We start from the raw sequence: 21,413 nt of genomic DNA, 5'->3' as shown, positions 1-21,413 counted from the left end.
TGTACTGTACATAAGTAAGGGGACGTGTTTCTTTTATACGCCAACCGATTCTCTATTCTGAAATTGTCCAATTAAGCCAGCGAGAGAGATCGCTTGCTCATACCCCGGAATAAGCTTCATTCGTCCCTCCGAGCGGAAGGATGGGAAGGATGTCACGTGGCTATCGGCCGGCATCCGGTGCAGGTCATTGTCAGGACGTCCATGTCACGTTGACGTGGCCCGCCGATATATGGACATAATGCATGATATCCTCAGGGATCTTGACAGACCGTGGGAAACTACGGTTAACTCTGCGCCAGTTTTGATTTAATTGAGGCGGCTAACTGTCTCCTGTAATTCAAGTCTGTCGCATAAACTAATGAAACGTAAAGCGCTAACTCTTATCGCGTTTTATCTCTCTGATCATGTTTTGCATTTTATGGAAATACAGTAAGAACAACTATTTCGCTTTTCAAATTATTCTTTAATAGTTCACGTTACATCGTGAATAATTTTGTTCCAGCGAGAATCAAACAAAAAAAGAAAATATAACTTTTTCAAGCACCAAACAAATCAAATTTTTTGTTTTTTATTTTAAATGGATCCTTAAAATTTTAATCAAAACCTACAATTTTGTCCTTATATTTATTATATGTCTAGAAAAAATTATTATATTACAATAAACGGGTTTGATAAGAATTCTTTTATTTTCGAAAAACTTGGTTTTTTTTGTAAGAAACGACTGTTCAATTTTAAAATATATAATTATCTATTGACTTTTTACCGTACATTTAGAAATTAATATAATACGTCATTTCATTTTTCTTATACATTTATGAATATATTAGTCGATCAATGTGCGATGTATCGAATTACTTCTCGAGCATTCCGTGGCACATAGAAAGATCATACATCTGCGAAGGGAGAAAAGTTAAACTTACTCTACATATATATATCTTGCAAGAAATTCGACCGTATGTGGTACGTACGTAGTTTACCGTGCACGGGCGATATACACGATGCTAGTTTTTCGACTGGCCGGATACGGATCGCAATTTTCGAAGCACTCGTGCGTGCTTTTTTAAGTCTTTCACGTCGTGCAAAATGTGAACGGATACACTTCTAAATTCGGCTACAGCGCCAGTAGCCGGTAGCCTATTTTACCGCAGAAGTTTGCAACTTTTCGCAGCACGCTTTGCAAGTCCATTTCCGTTTCCCCCAATGCCTTTATCCGGTATCTTTATCCGCGCGGGTACAAAGTACAAAGCGGAACGGCGCGGCGCGCCGGCGGTAGCGATGACGGCGGCGAGCTGATTTCTCGTGCATATACTCCGCTTTCTTGTAAATATCAGCGCTTGGTATACACATACACACAATGCATGTGTGGCATGCAACATTTAATATTACAAATACGCAATCGACATCGCGTTCCCGCTGGTGGTGATCGAAGCATCGCAGCGCCTCGCGTTCAACGTCAAATTTTCATTAATTACATCGATATCTCGCCGTACGGTGAAACGACGTAATGAATTTTCATCTCGCACACACGACGGAACCAATTTCAACTTCATCGATATTGGGGTATAGCTGCGCATCGAAACGTATGATTTCGTCGTTCCTCATAAATGATTTATTCCGTGAATAAAGGAATATTCGAGGAACATTATGAAAAAGATTAGCATTGTACGATCACTTGTCTACGTATGCGTGGGGATAAAGAGCGACGCGAGGGGGAGTGAGGGAGAAAATAGAATGGAAAGACAGGTTTAGTCAAATTAGAGAGAACAAGAACCTAAATAAATGGGAAGAAGGGTAGTTACCCTTCTCTCTCCGAGGCCACTTCTCGAAAGACAAACACCTGCTCTTCACTTCGCGAAGAAATTTCGAGTACCGCAGTCTCGACGGATTTATAACGCGATATTCCGCGCTTATTAAAACACGCAGAAATATTTACCCAGAGGATGTCGAAGAATATGATGAAGAAGTAGGAAGACAATTAATACTCGCTATCAAGTAGAAATAATGGATGCTTCCCAAGCAAATTTTTATGCGTTTTTCTTACTTTTCCATCAATTTTTTTCTTTTTAATAGATAAATAGATTCTTTTTTACTTTTGTTACCCTAAGAAATATGCTAAAACGTTGGAAGTCGAGTCAAATAAATAATCGCAAAAGCCATTATGACAATCAGGTTGAAAGATGACTGTTGGTGTCCGCGGGGATTTGCCCCAATTGTGATTTATGTCGCGGGAAATTCAATAGAAGTTCGAGGCATAGAAACGTTTCGCGATAGACTTTATCCGTACGGGAAATAAACGAAGAATAAGATCGTTACTTTGCGGTGAACTCATCGCAGCAGTAACTCTCTCTCTCTCTCTCTCCCTCTCTCTCTCTCTTTCTCTCATTGCGCGAAGAGGCTTCAAGTATAGAGTTTATGGCGAATTTACGACGCGATAGAGTGCGATATTTGCACCTTTAAAACGACCAGTCCGTAGTTCCGTAGCTGTCGAGATGCCGCAGATCGGATAGAGGTTCTCCCACGCGAGTCGGGCAGCGCTGCCCTAGATTGAGTGCATTTCGCGATACTAAAAGCATGAGGTAATAGCAGTTCTCCTAACGGCCACAATGACAGCGTCACGGCGGGTGTTTTCTACGGATTATACTCGAATACCGTCGAAACGAAGTTACAGCGTTAAGCAAACGGCGCAAAACGCAACACTGCCCGTTCGCGTTCTGTATTCCGCTCGCCAAAGTTAACAAAATAGCGTTTGTCCGATCGGTTTATACTTTTCGATGGCAAAAAGAGATTCGCGTTTTTGCGCTTCTGTACTTTCACGCAGGTTTCCATTTACAGGCAGAAATTATTTCTGCAAATTCTCCTGAGAAATGTGCAAATGGTTTTAACTGCGTACCGGCGTCGTTAAAATTTCTCTGAGGCGGTAAATCGCAGATGCAATCGTAACAGATCGATCGAACAGGGTTAACAAAACGAATCAGAACTAGTTAAGTATTACTTTCAACGTGATAGTTTCGTAAGCTATGCAAAGTGATATTTTGGATTCAGTACGCTGATGTCTTCTCTCTCCTCTGACACGTTTTCCATTAGCATCCTGAGTGCACAAACCACATAGACGAATTAGATTACCTTTTCTTTCTCTGAATGAAGAAAAAGAATAATTTCTCTTACATAAAGTGAAGTTTAGTAAATACGAATGTATTTCAGAAAATTTATTACAAGACATTTTATTATGATAAAGATATAAATATACATTTTTTATTATAATGGAAATGTGATTTGTATTAACGACAAAATCATAATTTTGGTATTTACACACTTATGTAATACGTGTATGAAATTATACTAGTTTCGCGTTTTCTCTGTTTTATGTGACATTACCTTTGAGAAATCGATTCTTTGAAGCGTGAGAGTTTCTCAAAAATTTGACATTTTGCAACTCACTATGAATCTTTACGCTTTCGAAGTTCTTGCAAGATACGATGCGTGACAGGTCAATGTCTCAAAGAGTTTCAACGACAATGGCATTTCAAGCACGGCAGCGTGTATGTTTTTATTGTACATACACTATGCAAGCTGCGCTGGGCTTTCGCATCCGCGGGATAATGTGACCGCAAAATTGCGAAAATGAATACCAGCACACCCCGAGATGTGTGCATTAAGAAGTGCATTCTGATACAATGAAATGCGAATGAGTACAAAAGTCACGTCGAATTTAACACTCCGCTTAAGTATCAATTTAAACTATATTCCACTTGTATATATTTACAGAGAGAGGCGCGTATACATAATTCAGTGCACCTTTGCAGAAATAGTTGCATGCGAATGTAACGTCTGTATTAACTAGCGGAGGAGTTCCGCACTTCTGCATCTGCTTGACCGGCACGATGAGCTTGCTTTGAGTAGGTAAAAGTTAAAAAAAGAAACGGGTAAAGAGAGGGATAAAAAGCAGATTTTCATTTTCCTCGCGTATACCGCGTTGAAAAAGCTACTGAAGATCGCGTACATCTCTGCCCCGGAAATATATCCCGTAAATAATTTAAAATAAGAATAGAATTTCAATCTCGTACTTTATATCTCGAATGTATATCGCGCGTATACGTACTACGAACATATGTTTTTAGAGCTACCCAGTATGTGGAGACCCAGAGATGACTAACAACTTGAGTTTCTGCACTTTTTATTTGCTATACAAACTTGTCGTAATGTTTTACATAATTTCATCATTTTTTTAATTAAAAATTAATAAAACCGATAGCGATCTGAAAATTTCAAAAAGCGTTTGAATCCTAATGAACTTTCGCAAACAAGGTCGCATGAGTTTAAGTGAAGTAAGGGAAGAAGATGTGAGCGACGGGTTGTCGAATATTCCTTTTTGATGGCCGCCAGCAATTTGATACGACGATACCTGCCGGCGCCATTTGAGCCGCTTTATGTACCAAGTAAATAAATCCTCGTCACACAAACACACACACACACGCATAGACACACGTACATAGATACGGTGCTTCTAGCTCGCCCGTCCGTCGCGGCCGCCAGGAACCGACTGATTTCGATTAGGGACCTGGATTGTCCTGCGGATCGTGTGTCCCAGCAAAGTGATCTATTGTTCCAGCGAAGCTACGCGCGCCTCGGCCGAACTTTCCGGCGTTTCCGTCCGCCGTGCAACCCCCGGCCCGCCGCGATACCAGGGACACTTTTATCTTCATTCTTTATCCGCCGCGCCTCCCTGTCTCTACCCACCCGCCGCTCGCCCGTTACCTTTTTTCGCGTGGCCTCTGGCAGATAACAAGATGGCAACGGACCGTGACGACGAGTATCTCTCCCGCCGAGTAAAATTGTCCGGATCTCGTCACGGTACAGGGCGGATAGATAGGCAACGGGAGAGATGGGGAGGAAAGAGATGCGCGGCCCTCGTTATCTTGCAACGCCGCCGAGAAGTGCTAGCAACAAATACATAATGGAACATTTTCGCTTGCCTCTCCGCTGTTCCGGTGTTCGTGGTTTTTGCTCTGACCAGTAGCGCGACAACATGTCGACATGTTTCTCGAATGTTGCGTATAATGTTTCTACCTGGCGAACGATATTACCCGAGCGCTTTTCTTTTTTTCCCTTTTTCAATCAATAAATTCTCTTATAATTTAATTTTCTCAGAGTTCGCGGTCTATCCGCGTTTAAGTTAAAAGTTTCACGACACAATAAATCCTTCGATTCTGCAAAAAATAACTCTGTTACTCGTTTACTATATACAGGACGATAAATAATTTCTGGTATTTCTCGAGGTTTCATCAGATAAAAATAATTGTTGTTGATACGATTAAATTAATTTGAAGTACATAAATTATAACTTTGATTCAACTCTATTCAACAGCACGATACAGCAAAATATACTGAATATTTCAATTTAATATGTGACAATTTGCATAAAATCTACGGAAAATAAAAATGTATACTCATGATTCACTTGTGAGTTACTTTTAAGTAAGATACCTATATCGTGATTTACATGATAGATTTGATTACATCACATCGCATCGGTTGACATACCAAAGAACAATTCGCAGGCCGAAATGTGTAACACGGCGCACTACGTTATTTCCATTTGAAAGAATTTCCGCGCTTGCATCAACGCCAGAAAATTATCCGTGCAAATTTCTTTACCTCAATAAATCTCGCGAAAAGCGTTGAAAACTATAAATGTCAGGGTTATGAAGAATTGATACATCTATTTTTATTTCCCGTCTGGATACGTGTGAATGCCTGGCGCGAACGATATCCGACCAAAGATATCGTATAAACTGATAACCTTTGTTTCAGAGTATGTATTTCTTGGTACTTTCGTGTGTTTGGAGTTAATACTAGACTTGACTTTATTTTGTCGTCGTTATTTTTATCATGCTTTATACATTACGCTTATGCATTGTTTATTACAATTTTTGCATAACTCATTCATTAAAAGATTGAGAACGATATGGATATTTTTCGAATATTTACGGTATGGATATATTTAATTGCGTAATTGAGAGATATCTGCAATTTGAACCAAAGCTTCAATACCTTGGAGAGTATTTCCATAAGAAGGTGATAAGAGATTTGATGTGTGAACTTTCATTTAAATTAATATATTCTCTCTACGTGAGCCTTATCAATTATTGCAGGCCCAAATCAGATTCGCAATAATACCATGAACAATTTAATAATTTAACTACTTATAATCACACATTTATGATTACTGAAATACTCTCATGAGAGAGAGCGAGAGAGATGCGTGTTATCGGGAGCAGTTGTGTACTTTCATAATCACAAAGCGCTGACGCAGCTAATATTATTGATTTGATAACGTACCTAATCCTGTCGAAGCGCTAATAAGTATAGACTCATTAGTGCCCATATTTATCGATGCTATAATCGTACGTACGCATAAATTAATACAATCGCAGTTTAAGCTTTAAACATTTGTCAATCTTGTGCAAACTAGTGCACCACATTTTTTGTAGGTGTCCCACTTTAGATATTTCACATTTAATTTTGCTTATAATTTTTTGGTAGGAAAAACATACACGCATGTATATTTGTGTGATCGTTTAAGATTAACTCAGTGCTCTACAAATGAAACGCAACGTGCTATGAATTATTCAGGAAACCGCGGCAAGCTTGCACGTGCTAATTAACTGACAACCTGTCGTCGCGTGAGGTTACTCTTTGAAATGTTGGTGCACGTTTGTTTTGTGCAAACGTGTCAATAAAAGTCGTAAAATGCTGTAGTAGCATACAGAACTCTTTTCAAAGTGATTTTTCAATTTTTCAATTTTACGGACCGTGTCCCACATTGCTGTGTTATATAAAAACATTGTTTTTGTTAACTGGCCTTTTTATTAAGAAGATAGCTTTTCGCTCTTATTCAAATAACAGCGTTATATCGATTTCACATTACAAAGGGTTCTTCGTGGTTTATACTCTGTCCCGCAGGATTGTTAGGATCCCGATTAAATTCTTGCCCCCGGAGTTGGTTTCTTTAATTAAATTCCCCCGTTACACGTAATTTTTCTTATTTCCATTCGACCCAATTGTTCCCCGACGTCGTACGCGAACGAAAGCTGTAACGCGCTACACGAGGAACGGAGCGCCGATCGCGCTGGTTTCCACTTTCAGTAGAAAAGCCGCGATACGGCTCAGACTGCGAGGCGCCCGACCAGCACGCGAATAAGCGTTGCGTGTCCATACGTGCTAACGAGTGGGAATAGCTACGCATTAACTCGCGATCAGCTGATGGTGGTCTGTGTCAGTCCGTGTTGCAGATAGCGTTCATATTGGAAAAATGTGAGTGGAGAAACAAGCTCAATCGTTGGCCGGCTAGTGATAATACAATATTTTGCGGCCGCTTTTCGTTTCTCCCTTTCTCTCTCTCTCTCTCTCTCTCTCTCTCTCTCTCTCTCTCTCTCTCTCTCTCTCTCTCTCTCTTTACAAAACTCTTTGAATATCGATCATGCATTTTTCGCAATATTTATAGGGTGCGTAAAACGCCGCTATAAAATAGACACGTTGACTGGGTGCAAAGAGTAGCTGCACTTTCATTATATGCTGAAATGTATTTTCATGAAAACGAAATCCCCAGTTTCCCTCAAGTATTATATGCAATTTGTATCCACGAATTATTTATTAAAATACTGCACTGTTAGTGATATCGACGATTATATGGCTTCGTACAAAAGATAAACTGCGGAATATATGGAATTTATGTTTGCAGCATTTTTTTGACAGCTATAACATATTACACAACAATCAATATGCTTTTAACGAGGACATACAATATAATTTTAATCGGATATACAATATAATTTTAATGCTAACCTGTTTTAATATATTTTTAAATATATTTTACAAAAGTGTTTACTGCTAGCTAGCAGCCATATCTTTTTTCAGGATTATTTTTATAATCGTAGTATACATATCACGAAACTTTTATAATTTTTAATATAATTTTTTAATATTATTGCTTTTTGAGTTTTCAAATAGATAATTCAGTATCATGTTTACGTGAAATGAATAATTAAATAAGATATAAGTAATATGTCCTACATTTGGATAAAAAAAGTATTACAGTTAATTAAATATTTATACAGAAACGGTTTAAATATTATATATCGCTCTAAATAATTTTCGCTAGCAGTAGGATATATATATATATATATATATTATTTTTATTGACGACTCATCAATATCACTTTAGTTGTCTCTCTGCGCATAACGAATAAACTTTTCTATGGGATCAACGCGGTGATCCGGTAATCAAAAAATTTCGTGACTCAATCATTCGTACAATATCCTACCCGAGAGTTGTCAGTTATTCTCCACGCGTCGCTGGTTGGCGAAATTGCAGTCGAAGCTACGTCAACCATAACACTCTTTGTTGGTGTATCACGAATGTGCGATTTAACTGAGCGATACGCGCGTACTTAGCTGCATGAGCGCACAATGAGTGCCCGATTATCGCGGCAGATTTGTATTGACGTCGTCTGTGCTTTATTGCGACCAAGAACGGTAGTTATTCTAACGATTACTGTACGAGAAGCAGACGTAGACTGATATCGACGTCAGATTTAAATCACGAGCTTATCAGAACGAAAAACTAACACAAAGTGCAACGAAGTCAAAGCGTTGCCTTCGTATCCGCATTCAACTCGATTATAATATATCATCCTCTTTCCTATGTAGGATGATGGAATAGAGCTTGCTGCTGGAAGCTTTTTGAAATCCGCAAGCGGAGAGAAAGTGCAAATTTTGCCGTTTATTTATGTCACTTGGAAATTAGGGGCCAAGTTCGCCATCATCCGTTATCGTATAATTGTTAAGGTAGAGTGAGGCACAGTATTTTGTACAATTATGTAATCGCCTGCGGATAAATTTATATCAATTATATACCTAATCCATATAAGTTTGTCGCTGTGATATGTTTTTAGTTGTGAATAATTTTCGCACAAAGAAGCGTGACTGTTTTGCCACGCTATAGATGTACATACACGAACAAGCCGATCGGAATTCTGTTTAATTAACAAATAACAATTACAATCGCGACGTGATTAATGTACCCAGGTACTTATTTGCAACTCCCTCTATTGCCCTATATAATAAAGCCGCCGTTAATACTCGTCACAATGAAGCGTGTGCGTGTCTTCTCATGGCATTTCGTACAATGCCCGCGTTATTTTGATCGCGCGTCCACCAAGTCCGCCCGCTCGCCCTCCCGCGCGCGGATATCTTCGGGCCATGCAAAACCGGCGGGTGAAATCCCCGGATCCAGTAAAACCCTCTTTGTTCCTATAGCACGCTCGGCCCCGCGCGATACGTGTTAATCGCGCCGCGCGCGTCGACACGAGGGCGGGCGTCATGCGCTTCTCGGCGCGCCGCGTGCTAGGTCGCGATTGATGCATGAACGCGCGTTCGTCCAAGCTGCGGTAGTTACATTTATTTTAGAACACTACCTTCTCTCGCGCACAGCGAAAGCAAATTTAGGTGGTTTAGTTATAAATTCAATTAGCTTCCCTCGATACTCGAGAAACGTCTGTTATTCTTTTCCGTCTCTCTCTCTCTCTCTCTCTCTCTCTCTCTCTCTCTCTCTCTCTCTCTCTCTCTCTCTCTCTCTCTCTCTCTCTCTCTCTCTTTCTCGCTCGCTCGCATTGTGCGAGCGTGTAGTTTCAATATTTTCGAACGCGGATAGTGGTTTGTAGTACATCCTGATTGGGCAGCCCTCGAATACGCGTGTGCTTTATAAAATATACCGGGCGTTCATTGAACGGCATAACGTTTAACGCGTTTGCGCAAAACCGCCAGGGGACACGGCGTAAATTTATATTCTTCGTATAAAGAGCTGTGATTTGTAAATAATTCGCAAAAAGTTGGCAATTTCGCATATAATTAATTGTCTCTTTGAACAAATTAAATTAAAATTGTTCGCTTACTTGTGTGCGTACGCAAAGTACAAAGGATGTTCTTGCGATTCTCTTTGCGCCTTTCCAGCTTTCGAAAGTTTCAAGGTGACAAAAGTATCATCAAAGATCATCCCGCAATCGATAACCCGCCAGATGACATTGTTTAAATACGTTATTCGAATTCAGCAGCAAACTAACTGTTTGCCGAGGCCCAATATTGAGTTACCGTTAGCGAATTCTGCGAACCAATCTCTTCTGGCAATCGCGCTACATATCTCCCTGTGGGCGCTTCGATTCGTTGGTGGCAGCAAAGTTGTAAGCTGCATATTTTATCTGTGATAAAGTGCACCGCCGATACTCCCGCTTGGCTCGCGCGCAGCTTAGTTCCGTTAAGAACTTGCTACTTCCTTTCGCTGAATCTATGCGCATCCTGCAGAACCGGCGATCCGATAAAAATGTACAACCCCCGTCTCTTTTGTGCGTTACTAATGTATCACGTTTTACAAGAAAAGTGCGAGAAATGTAAGAATTAAGTCCGGGATCGCTGATAAAAAGAAGACGTAAAAGAAAAAGGAGATATAAGGAGAAACGAGAAGAATTGTGTATGTAGGGAAATTATCAAAAAGGTGAATTTGATTTATTTTTTAACGATTAAATTTGTCGTGTATGACGAGACATCTGTAGAGCCTATATAGATTGTTCGCGTACTTTTCGGGGCTTAGCTGGAGATTCGCAGATAAATCCGCCAAACTTTTCTCCCCGTTGGTCTATTCCCCAGCTGATTTACTAAGACCCGCCCCGATAGCCCTGCAGGCGGCACTCGTTACAACGTCGTTTCCGAACCGGGAACGAATTCCCAACTTCGCTACGTGGCATGTCGTGTTTCGACGTGAGGCAAACGTTCCCTCATTCCCCGCTGCCCATTCCCATTCCTTTCTCCTCTCTCCCTCGTGCTGGCCGTTCGATTTACGCATCGAAATTAAGCCACGCTCGGCTTGCGGCGCTCGTCCGATGCACTGCACTTTTTTAAACTCGACCCCACGCTACTCAACGTCAGTTGCATTGGTAGAAACGACGTTCCGCGAAACGAGAGCGCCATTGGTCAGGGCCGAGCCCAAGAGAATCTGGTGTGGTGGAGGTTGTTACGGGGTGGGGTGGACAGAGATAGAACTGGATTGATACCTGATACAAGTCTACCTCACTTGAGGATTTTTGCACCAGCGCCAGCCCGAAGAAGGGAAGGATTTCCACCGCAAAAAGCACGAAATACGACGGAACGTCTGATTGCTGTCATTTAGCGAGAAATTCACGAGTATCCTCTTTTATAGCGTCAGGTAAACGAATATCGATCGGACGATAAAATGTGGAGCGGACACGGGGAAAAATATCTCGATAGAGAAATCCGAAATACGCGCGACGTGCACGTTACCAAATTTTTTCCCTTCTGAAACGTGAAAAATAATTTGACAGAATGTCAAAGTCGACGGTCTATACTTGGAAATGTTAAAGGGAATTTGAAGAGAGCGCCTTCGTTACCTAATATCGGACCGAGGTCATCCCGCTCGTTTTGGTAATACTTCAGCGTTGCAGAAACAACGTTAGATCGAACGAAGTGCACAGTCACGTTGAGGAGTGGCGAGTTTCTAGGACTTCGAAGTAACGGAGGTTGTTACCGGTAAACGGGATGGCCGAGGCGGATTGAGGTTGATACGCGATACCGAGGGTTTTGCTTTAATATATAGAATTCTCCGCGATCCACGTGCGGCCGGGCATCATAACCAGACACAGCATGCAGAACAATGTGAATAAACTGTGTGGCGGCAGAAGTGTATCGCCGGACGCGTAATTCCGAGCGGTGTGTTTAAAACTACTATAACGACCAAGGCTCATTTACATATGGTTATTGCTACACATATAAGACACCGCTATATGCACGGAATCGCAGATGTCAGCGGCGCACTTCACATTTCTTTCGTCAACCTGTGATAGTGATCGTGCGAATAAGAATCGAGGGGGGTGTGTCACGCGTGAATCCACGTCGAATGTCCGTGCGAAAACGGAAGTTTATGCGTTAATTTTGCATTAAAATTGTTTCGTCATCCCGATATAATCCGCGATGTCACAACGATGGGGGCACTAAGTCCGGATTGATGCGAGGATGATGGATGCTGGGATGCGACGGGACGGCTTACCGTAATATGTGCGACGCGTAATGCACGCGAGATGGAAACCGTAAAACGAACGTGCGGAATAACAGAAACTCCGGGCCGGCCATTACTATATTAAACGATCGGCAATCTAATCTCGATCGAACATACATATTTCCATTTTTCGTTAAAATATCACTCCAATTGCGTACGTTATTGCTACGTGTAACTCTAACGAAAATCCTTTTCCGCAACGTTATCAGTAAAGCTTTCTAAAATTCATTAACCATTTGTATACACGATCCTCCGATTCAAAAAGCTGCTACAAATCTGAAGAGAAGGATGAATTCGGCTAGAGATAGCAGTATTGAAATGATACTTTATGTACAGTCGAGAGTAAGACAAGTTAAGATTCAGGTCTAGATTGATGTGGTAGTAAACAGTAACAGCCGCATGAGTGATTGCGCCGAGTTTTGTTTCGCAGTTTGGCGTCTGCGAGGTTACAAAACACGTGGAATAGTAGATGTGGAATAGAGGAGTAAAAGCGGATTGCAACCGCGGTAATGCCCAATTTGTTGTGAAGTTTTCACTGAATACATTGGCTTGAGCAATCGGTTGAGAAATCGGCCATAAATCACTGAATTGCAATTTGGTTTAGATAAGTTTGAATTAATTAATTGTATCGGAAATCTAAATGCTTTTTCGTGATGACTTTCATATTTTTTAATGGTAATATAAATATTATTAAATATGTACATATATATATATATGAAATATTTTTCATATTCTATTTTTATGTAAAGCTTTTTTCTGCGAGATAATTGTATTGCTATCATTAACAAACTCACAAACTAATAGACAATCAGAAAGTTTCTTATTACCTTCTTATGTATTGTCATATTTATATATCATTTCAGTGTATATTGGTATATGACACGTATACTCTATGTTTTGTCGCTGATAAAGTAGCGCCATAAGTTGCATTGGTGCCATAATCCGCGTGGTCTCCGAATAGATGCATACGATCGAACGAACGAGCGAACGAACAAATGTTCGAAATTCGATTGTGCGGAGGATAGAATCTAGAGGAGAAGGAGGGGAAAGGAGGAGAGGGGTCGCTTGGTGGCCGGCGGAGATTCTAGGTAGCTTTGACCCGCCAATTCAGCATCACCCATACGGGCACTCAACCGCAAATCGAGTTCCGGCCGTAGGGCGGAATAAAATCGACCCCGTCAACCTCAACCTGCTCCTCCCTTCGGCAACCGATGCAACCTTCGAGCCCCGATTCGCATGTAGGCGAACCTAGTAAGACATTACTCGCGAGGGACGCGTTTATCCTGAGAGAAGGTGAGAAAGAGAAAGAGCGCGAAAGAGGGAGCGAGAGAGGCGGAGAAAGGGAAGATAAAGGAAGAGAGCTCGGGTAGACTTTAATGGGTGTAGCAAAATGGAAAAGCCTGGCTACGGGATAACCAGGCCACGCTCGGGATTATGATTTCCGCAAAGAGCGCGCGTGTCGCGCGTTGATATTCTTTCCGGATCGCGATCGTAAAGTCCGCCGTTTTATGCGGGAGCCGGGGCGAAAGTAGTGCGGTCGGTAAGCTTCAACGATCTGCATTTGTATACACGGGATTTTAATGCGCTTGCGTTCTCGGAAAAATTGGATCCCGTAAAGTCTCCCGCGAGGTGAGGATTTCGTATTTCCGCTCGCGAAAAATGTATGTATAGATGGACTCGAGAATTTTTGATGACGGATGTGACGAGCAAGGCAATACGATAGTATACGTAAGGGTGCGTGCGCGCGTTGTGTATAGCTCAGGCCATATTCCACGGACTATCCTAAACTCCACGAAACTCCCTCGGCTTCCAGGTATGTGTGTGTGTATGTGTGTATGTGTATGTGTGTGTGAAACCCGAAACCTCGTCTTCTTCGGTTCTCGCTCTCTTTACTGGCCGAGTATACGAAAGGTCCGACATTCGGACGGTAGGTAGTGTAGAGCGGATCATCGTTCGTAGGGGTGCCTCGCTTCCGCCGGAGATGACGCGGATGCGTTCGTTCTCGCTGTTATCGTTGTCTACTTTATTACGTGCAGCCTGCATGCGTCGTGTACGCGCACGTGTCGTCCCGTCGTACGTTGTACGTGAACGGCGCAGAGTAGCTTTGCTCGCTAGCTTCCACCCTTCGCGTATGCAAAGAGCTAATCCCCGCCGGTTGATTTATGGACTAACAGATATACTTGTCGACCTCCCCTTTACTGCCATTGCGAGATGCAACTTACAGGCGTTATTGTTGCACTAAGTGTTACGAAAGCTTGTGCTCTCTCTCTCTCTCTCTCTCTCTCTCTCTCTCTCTCTCTCTCTCTCTCTCTCTCTCTCTCTCTCTCTTTTGCTTTCATACCGCATCGGTAACGTCAGTAAAGATCAGATTTACTACTCCGTGCTCGCTTCGCTGAGGATATCTCCTAATTTCTGGTAACAAGATACCCGAATGTAAGCTCTTTTATTAGATATCGTATGATTGTAGGTTCACGTCCATTAGGAGGATTAAAGACAAATATAGAACGATCCAATCCCGCGGCTTTCCTTGATTTAATATACTTTTCTATCTAATGTGATTCTGTTGAATTTTTGATATTTTCAAAAGATTATTATTATTATTATTAAAATAAATTGCTTTTTGTGGAAAACAAATCATAAGCATAATTGAAATCATGGTTTTCGCTAAAATAATTTTATGTGACTGCGTAAATGATCGAGATAATTGAGGGATGGGGGGTGAGATATACACCAGTATACAGGCATGATTCTCTCTTCTCTGATATCTCTGATTGTGCAAAGCCTGTTTTTTTCCCCCAAAGAAATCTTTTTTTATAATGCACGTACGGTTTGCGTTACCCAGCCGATTTATTATACGATATTTTCACGTTCGCGCTTTTCTGCCGACAGTGCCGCCCGATATTCTGGACTACGACACCAGCACGGACATGGTGGTGATGGAGGGACGAAACGTGACTCTGCGTTGCGCCGCGACCGGCTCCCCGGCACCTAACATCACCTGGCGGCGCGAGGACGGTCAGCAAATTCAGCTCGGGAACGGGGAGGAAGGTGAGTTTTAACGAGCTGCCCGCGAACGAGCGTAATTCGCAGTCAGGCCGGTGATAAAGCCGGGAAAATTTCGCAGAATTAAGGTGACTCGCTTTCTCTGTCGCCGTCACCCCCTGTTCACTTCCCCGGTTCACTTCGGACGCCCGTTTCGCCCCTTTCGTCGCGACGAACGCTTCGTTACAGCGAGAGCTAATCGAATACGACGAGCGAAAGACGCGGCATTTGATACCCGGCGGAGTGCACTCGCCGATCGTTCGCGATAGGGTCCTTTTCGGGATTACGCTTTTAATCTTTCTTCTCCTCCTCCTCCCTTCTCTTTAAACGCTCGCCTCAGAATGCACCAAGTATTTTATGTGTCATTAGCTCCGCGTCGGACGATCGCAAAATTTCCGCGTTCCACATTCGCCTCGGAAGGCCACGGTTTAGCTTCCCTCCGTGGCCTTTATAAACTTTTTTGCATTATATTCCTTCCACTGTGTGCCGGATTTTACTGATATTTCCGTTATGAAAACGTTGATTTCGCCTTTCTCCCTTTCTCTTAATTTTTTTCTTTTACTCACGTGCTGAGCCGTGAACTCGCGTACCATGTAAGCGCACGATGGTAGAACTTCGCTTATGAAGTTTGTAACTTTCATAGCCGACTTGCCAAAAGCGATGTATACGACTCTTTTCAAAATAGTATAATTCAATTTGTCTAGTAGACGCTTGAAAAGGCGCGGACGGGTTTAAAATATTTACGAATTTAACGTTGCAGAGAGATTATTTTTCGTCGCTGAGAGATAAATGAGCGCGCCCGGCGACGCTTCCGGGGGAGATATCATTGGGTGGACGCCTCGCGCAAACCCGAGTAACTCGGATCGAGTAAATAACGCTTTAACGTCCCTAAACGCGGCGGCAACGCGCCAAAAGCTCGCCCCGTTACGCGCGCGGTGCGCCGTAAAGGCACCGCCTGAAAAAAAGATTTACGCTCGGCGGCGGAGATACATTCGGGCTAAACTGCGCGCGAGGTGCATTCGAGCCGTATCAAGCCCGGGCCACCGGCGTGGTGGCGGTCCTCGCTGGCGGGGGCGCAAACACACCGCGTGGCGAGGCCAATAGGTTAGAGCGAGGTGATACGTTTGCCGAGACCGAGAGGAAGATCTTCTATATTTGCATTGAAATTGGCAAACACACGATACGGCGACTCCGTGCTTCGGCGCGGCGTGCTTGCGCAGCTTTCGAGTATGTATGGTATATCCCGGCACGAGGGAGGCGATAAACAACCGGACCGATCTTAAACCGCGATTACGCTTTCCATAGTTTCGCTATTACGCCATTAATCCGATAAAGTATAGTGGCGCGGAGAGGGGAAGAGTGACAGCACGAGTCGCCTCGTGTGTGACGGGGTAGCCGGCTTATTCGTTCCGAACGGACACGAGAAGCTGACCGCTTCTTGAAAGAATGTGTTCTCGCGTAATAGGTTTCTTTTTCCCCCAAGGCGTTTTGTGTCGCTGCCGACACTTTTGCGACAGATGCTTGGCGGTATAAGGAAGGAAAAAATCTCGGCGTCCTATAGTGATCTTGTTCGTCTTAATGGCATTATGATCAAGACATTGTTACTATGAAGCATTATTGAATTATTTGGAACTTCGGTGTAACACGTCGTAATCTTGTCTCGGCGGGTCCCGAACTTGAGAAAGTTAGCGTCATTAGCGTCTGATGTCGCGTGTCGTATGGAAATGTCGCAATACTCCCGGATCACATTTCGCGCAATTCTTTTTCATTCGTGCATGATTTATTGTTTTTAACCTTCGCGATGTAGGTAGTTGGCTTTTTCTTATAAGACATTTAATTTGCCATTGATGCGAGAGCGCAGATGTACCGTCCAATTTAATTGTGATCAAGTGCTAGGACATAGTCAGCTTTCAACTTTCGGATAAGTAAACTAAATTTGGGTCCCCCGTAATGTAGATAGTCTCCGAACTGTTTGTTGCCAGAGTTGACGGGCTCTCTGTAAATTGCTATTTGAATTTCGAACACGTGCGGATTGGAAAGATACGAACCAGTTTCACCCTTCCGTTTTTTTTTAATTTTTATTTTTGAATGAAATTAATTGAATATATACAATTAAATAATCAAGAAGTTTTATAATATATTTGTTCCCTTTTTCCATTACTAGCACTACAGCATTATTGAATGCATTTTATGAATAACGGGAATTTATGAGATACTTTGTTCAACAATTTCAGAAAATTTTACAGTAGTCGGCAGTGTGTTTTATTTATTATCGTGTGCATTGTCCGTGTACTAGTATAATTTAAAATGCTTTATAGGAAGGAGTTGCACACATGCTCGGAGCAGCTCACAATCGAGTCCCGCAGCTGCTGCATTATGCGGTCGTTCGTCAAAACAGTTTGCACATTTTCCCGGTGCATTTTAGCGCGCGAAAGTGGTCCTTCTTCGCGGGCGATAATGGTTACATTGATAAAATGGTAAAAGTTTGCATACAGTTTTTGCCACTGTGCGCGCGATGCGAATCAGTGCCGGAGGGATGTTTTTCTCGCGTGCGGTATTTTTCAAGCGCAATAATTGTAATAATTTGCATCCGAGAATTGGCTTATACGTACAAAACCTCTTAAGCTCGCGCTCAATCCGTTTTCAAATTGAAACGTATATAAGTGATGGAACTTCGGCAACCAATTTCCGTCGCGTCGCGTGTGGCAGTACTGACATCAAAAAAGTTGCACGAATGTGCCTCGTGAACTTTACTGAGGTGGACGAACACGTTTAAAAATATGACTCGGTAAAATTTCTAATGCAAAGTGTGGAAAAACGTTATCTCGATTCGTGCCATTGATCGAATTAAATAGAATTGTATCGGAATATTTAATTTAGCTGTTGCCATCGTTTGCTCCTCTTTTTTAATTTTATTTGGACAAATATTTTAATTCCTTTTTATTTCTATATTTCTATGACATCGCATTGAAAATAAAAAACCGACCTATAAAATAATATGTTTCAGAGGCGAAACGATATATTTTAATGGAACATAATCCTGAAGATTTTCAGAAATTTCTGCAGTTTCGAACTGGCAATTCTGCCAGTGCTAATAAAAATATCGACGTCAAAGCGGTCCGTCGATCGGGCGTCACGCACTTTTCCCATGCGCCAAACTGTCTATAGCTATAACTTTATCGAAATTCCCGGAAACCGTAACATCCCCGAGAATAAAAAACAAAAATTTGGCGAATTCCACTGAGGTCCGACGTTCCATGTTTCATGGAAAAATCGATTGACACCAAAAGCATTCGATGTCACAGCGTAAAAGTTACATCTACCTCGATTTATCATCGATAACATCGATCATATTTCGCACAGAAATTCTCGTTGCAAACTTATTGATACCTTTCTAGCCTGCAGTTGTAATCCCTTTTCATTCGATGAAATCTCCAACCCATTTTGTTATTTATCGACAAATGAATTTTTTTCTGACAGTAAATCTATAATGTACAGCTTTTTATTTGGACTATTTCGGAATATTACAAGATAACATTATCCTGATCTCTCTACTTTTCTATTTTATGTGATTAAACTTCTATATTTTATACGCACGTATGTTTCTTGCTTCTCTGTCCATTACACGATCTTTTATTATTATAATTAATTTTCTAATTCCAGTTGTGAGCGTGGACGGCCCCAGCTTTAATATCACAAAAGTGAACCGACTACATATGGGTTCCTATTTATGCATCGCGTCCAATGGCGTGCCACCCTCTGTCAGCAAAAGAATAATGCTCACCGTGCATTGTACGTATCTTCATATCTCGTGAATTTTATTTTATATTAAATTCGATTCTCTATTGCCATTCGAAATGAATCAATAAGATATCAATAATCAGTTGCCGCGTGAGATATAATATGAAAAAAGAGGGAATATGGAATGGCATTTTGTGTTCATGAAGCTGTAATAAGGGGTAATTATTAAAAAGAGTTATGGAAATGTAATCAAGCGTGAAAGAAGAAAATATATATATTCGATATACGTATAATTTGAAATTTAAAAGTTCTGTGTACACGCCACCGTCAACGTTGACTGTTTCAGTTCCACCGATGATCTGGGTTCAGAATCAGTTGGTCGGTGCCCATGAGGGTCAGAAATTGACTCTGGAATGCCACTCCGAAGCATTCCCAAAGTCAATTAATTATTGGACCAGAGATCAGGACAAGATTGTGCCGCAAGGTGAGCCCTTTAATAGCTCGCCTTAGGTAAAGCGAAAACTAGACGCGACACTTGTCGGCGGTAAAATCGTAACGAGCATTTACCACGTGATATTTTATTAGACGATGTTACAATTGAGCATACTGGAAGTTCATGGCGGTCGTTCATAACGAAAGAGACTCTTTCATCTCATGAAAGAGTCATGACCCGATGGAAAGTAGGATGACTTTACAATTTTGTAATATGCACCGTTCACGACACGCACCTATAGCATTTTTTGATGATTCATGTAACTCCGCGAGAGAGAGAGAGAGAGAGAGAGATAATTACACCCCCGACGCGTATTCCTTCGCGTAGTGTGCATTCGCGAGGAAGGAAAATAACTGGTTGTAACGAACCCTCTGAATAATGAAAGCTTCATACCGAACGCATAAACACGCACACCGGCGAAGCGCGAGTATAAGCGTTTTCGCTCTGCTTTATGCGCCGTCTGTAAAAGGAGGCTTTACTACTTTGCATCGATCCCTTTCGGATCCGTATTTTTTTCGCTTATCGCAATGAGTAATCACACTCACACACATACACGCGCGCGCGCGCGCATCTCCCGTCGGATGCATTCAATTGGTGGAGGAAGCTGCGCGGTTACGCCGTGCTTTTACGGCGAAGAACTAACCGTGTTATGAAATACGCGCATAGTAGCCGCGCGTTCATTACACGTTCAACAGTCGAGAGGCGCGACGCGCAACGATGCATTAACTATTATGACTCTTACATTCTTTGTATGCCTTTGTAACTTTATTCCCCTGTTGCTGTACGTTCGATATACGCGGGAGAAATCGCGTGTTATACACTCCGCGGGTAACATAATTATCTCTCCGTTGTTGTAGGTTATACGAAACACGCTTACGGCCTTCCACAGTTTCCATTTAAACAGTTGACAGAAATCTTCGGACGCGGGATTACGTGTTAACACGATCGCGGGGCGGCAGAGGGGGGGTCAAAACTCACATTGTGCGCAACATTATTGCGTTCGATACAGATGCAAATGCTAACCACGGCGGCGATGTAATAACGGCCGGCGCAGAAAAGGACGATCCTCGTCGTGTTTGGCGCTCATATACATACTCGTCGCGTCCTTAGCCTTCCTCATAAATGCCAGATAAAATCGTGTTATACCTTTAACGTGCTACCGGGATTCGCATGCATTATTCAGAGGCTAATTCCGGTCGAATAAACGACCCGAAAGAAGAGCCGCGCGAGATGTTCGCGCGCGTACGCGGCTGATACTGCTTAAATAAATAAATCTAACGGTATTAAAAACTAGATTGCCTCTTGTAATCGCCATATTGCCCTCCCCCTCCCCCCCCCCTCCTGCATTTATTTCGAAGATATACGCGGGCCGAACCGCGTGTAAATTAAAAGCAGCACCGTGTTTCTCCGGTGGAAACTCATTTAAGGAATTAACTTCTAGATTAGATTCATGGATAAAATGGCATTAAAGGATTTCATTCATAGGAGAGAATTTAAAGATATCTTTCTTTATGCAATACCGAGCGCGCGCTGATCAATAGTAATGGGATTAATAGCAGTAAAGCGAAACGGGAGGGATAAAAGTTTTGATCACGTAAACACACCCGTTGCGTATAAAATTCACTCGGCCATCCGATAAATTACGCGATACGGAAAGTGGAAGATTTTTTTCGAGTAAATAGTATGAAGTTTTAATCAACGAACGCCACTAAAATTTAGAAACCTACTTTGATCCACCGTCACGATAACGGCAATGGAAAATGCTGAGCGAAACTTTAGGATACGCGATCAAATCATCCAGGAAGATCGCAGTCGATACATTTTGGAGAGAGCCAAACCGTACGGGGTTGCTTTATTTGTCCCCCTTTTTTTATGGTTACATATTCGTTACAGCGCAGTGCACTTCGGCACGAACGGCCGGGGCTAGCCTCGGGGCGACGAAAACGTTTCATACGAATTGCACGCCCGTGCATCCTGTGTTTTCTTTCATTTCTCAGCCAATTTCCATTTGCG

At 42.2% G+C, this 21,413-nt stretch overlaps 1 protein-coding gene across 2 annotated transcripts in view; it reads left to right on the top strand.

Moving 5' to 3' along the window:
- The window catches only part of LOC105836400 (neurotrimin), a 147,947-nt gene that overhangs the window by 116,651 nt on the left and 9,883 nt on the right, over positions 1 to 21,413 (top strand). For both annotated transcript variants that reach the window (XM_012680402.3, XM_012680401.3), the window contains exons 4-6: positions 15,014 to 15,172; positions 18,830 to 18,958; positions 19,254 to 19,391. In XM_012680402.3, the coding sequence (XP_012535856.1) occupies positions 15,014 to 15,172; positions 18,830 to 18,958; positions 19,254 to 19,391 (426 nt within the window). The remainder of the gene's footprint in view (positions 1 to 15,013; positions 15,173 to 18,829; positions 18,959 to 19,253; positions 19,392 to 21,413) is intronic.

This window comes from Monomorium pharaonis, chromosome 7 (assembly GCF_013373865.1).
Source record: "Monomorium pharaonis isolate MP-MQ-018 chromosome 7, ASM1337386v2, whole genome shotgun sequence".
Classification (NCBI taxonomy): domain Eukaryota; kingdom Metazoa; phylum Arthropoda; class Insecta; order Hymenoptera; family Formicidae; genus Monomorium; species Monomorium pharaonis.
Note: the sequence above shows the minus strand (reverse complement) of the source record. Positions and strands in the feature narration are given on the sequence as shown.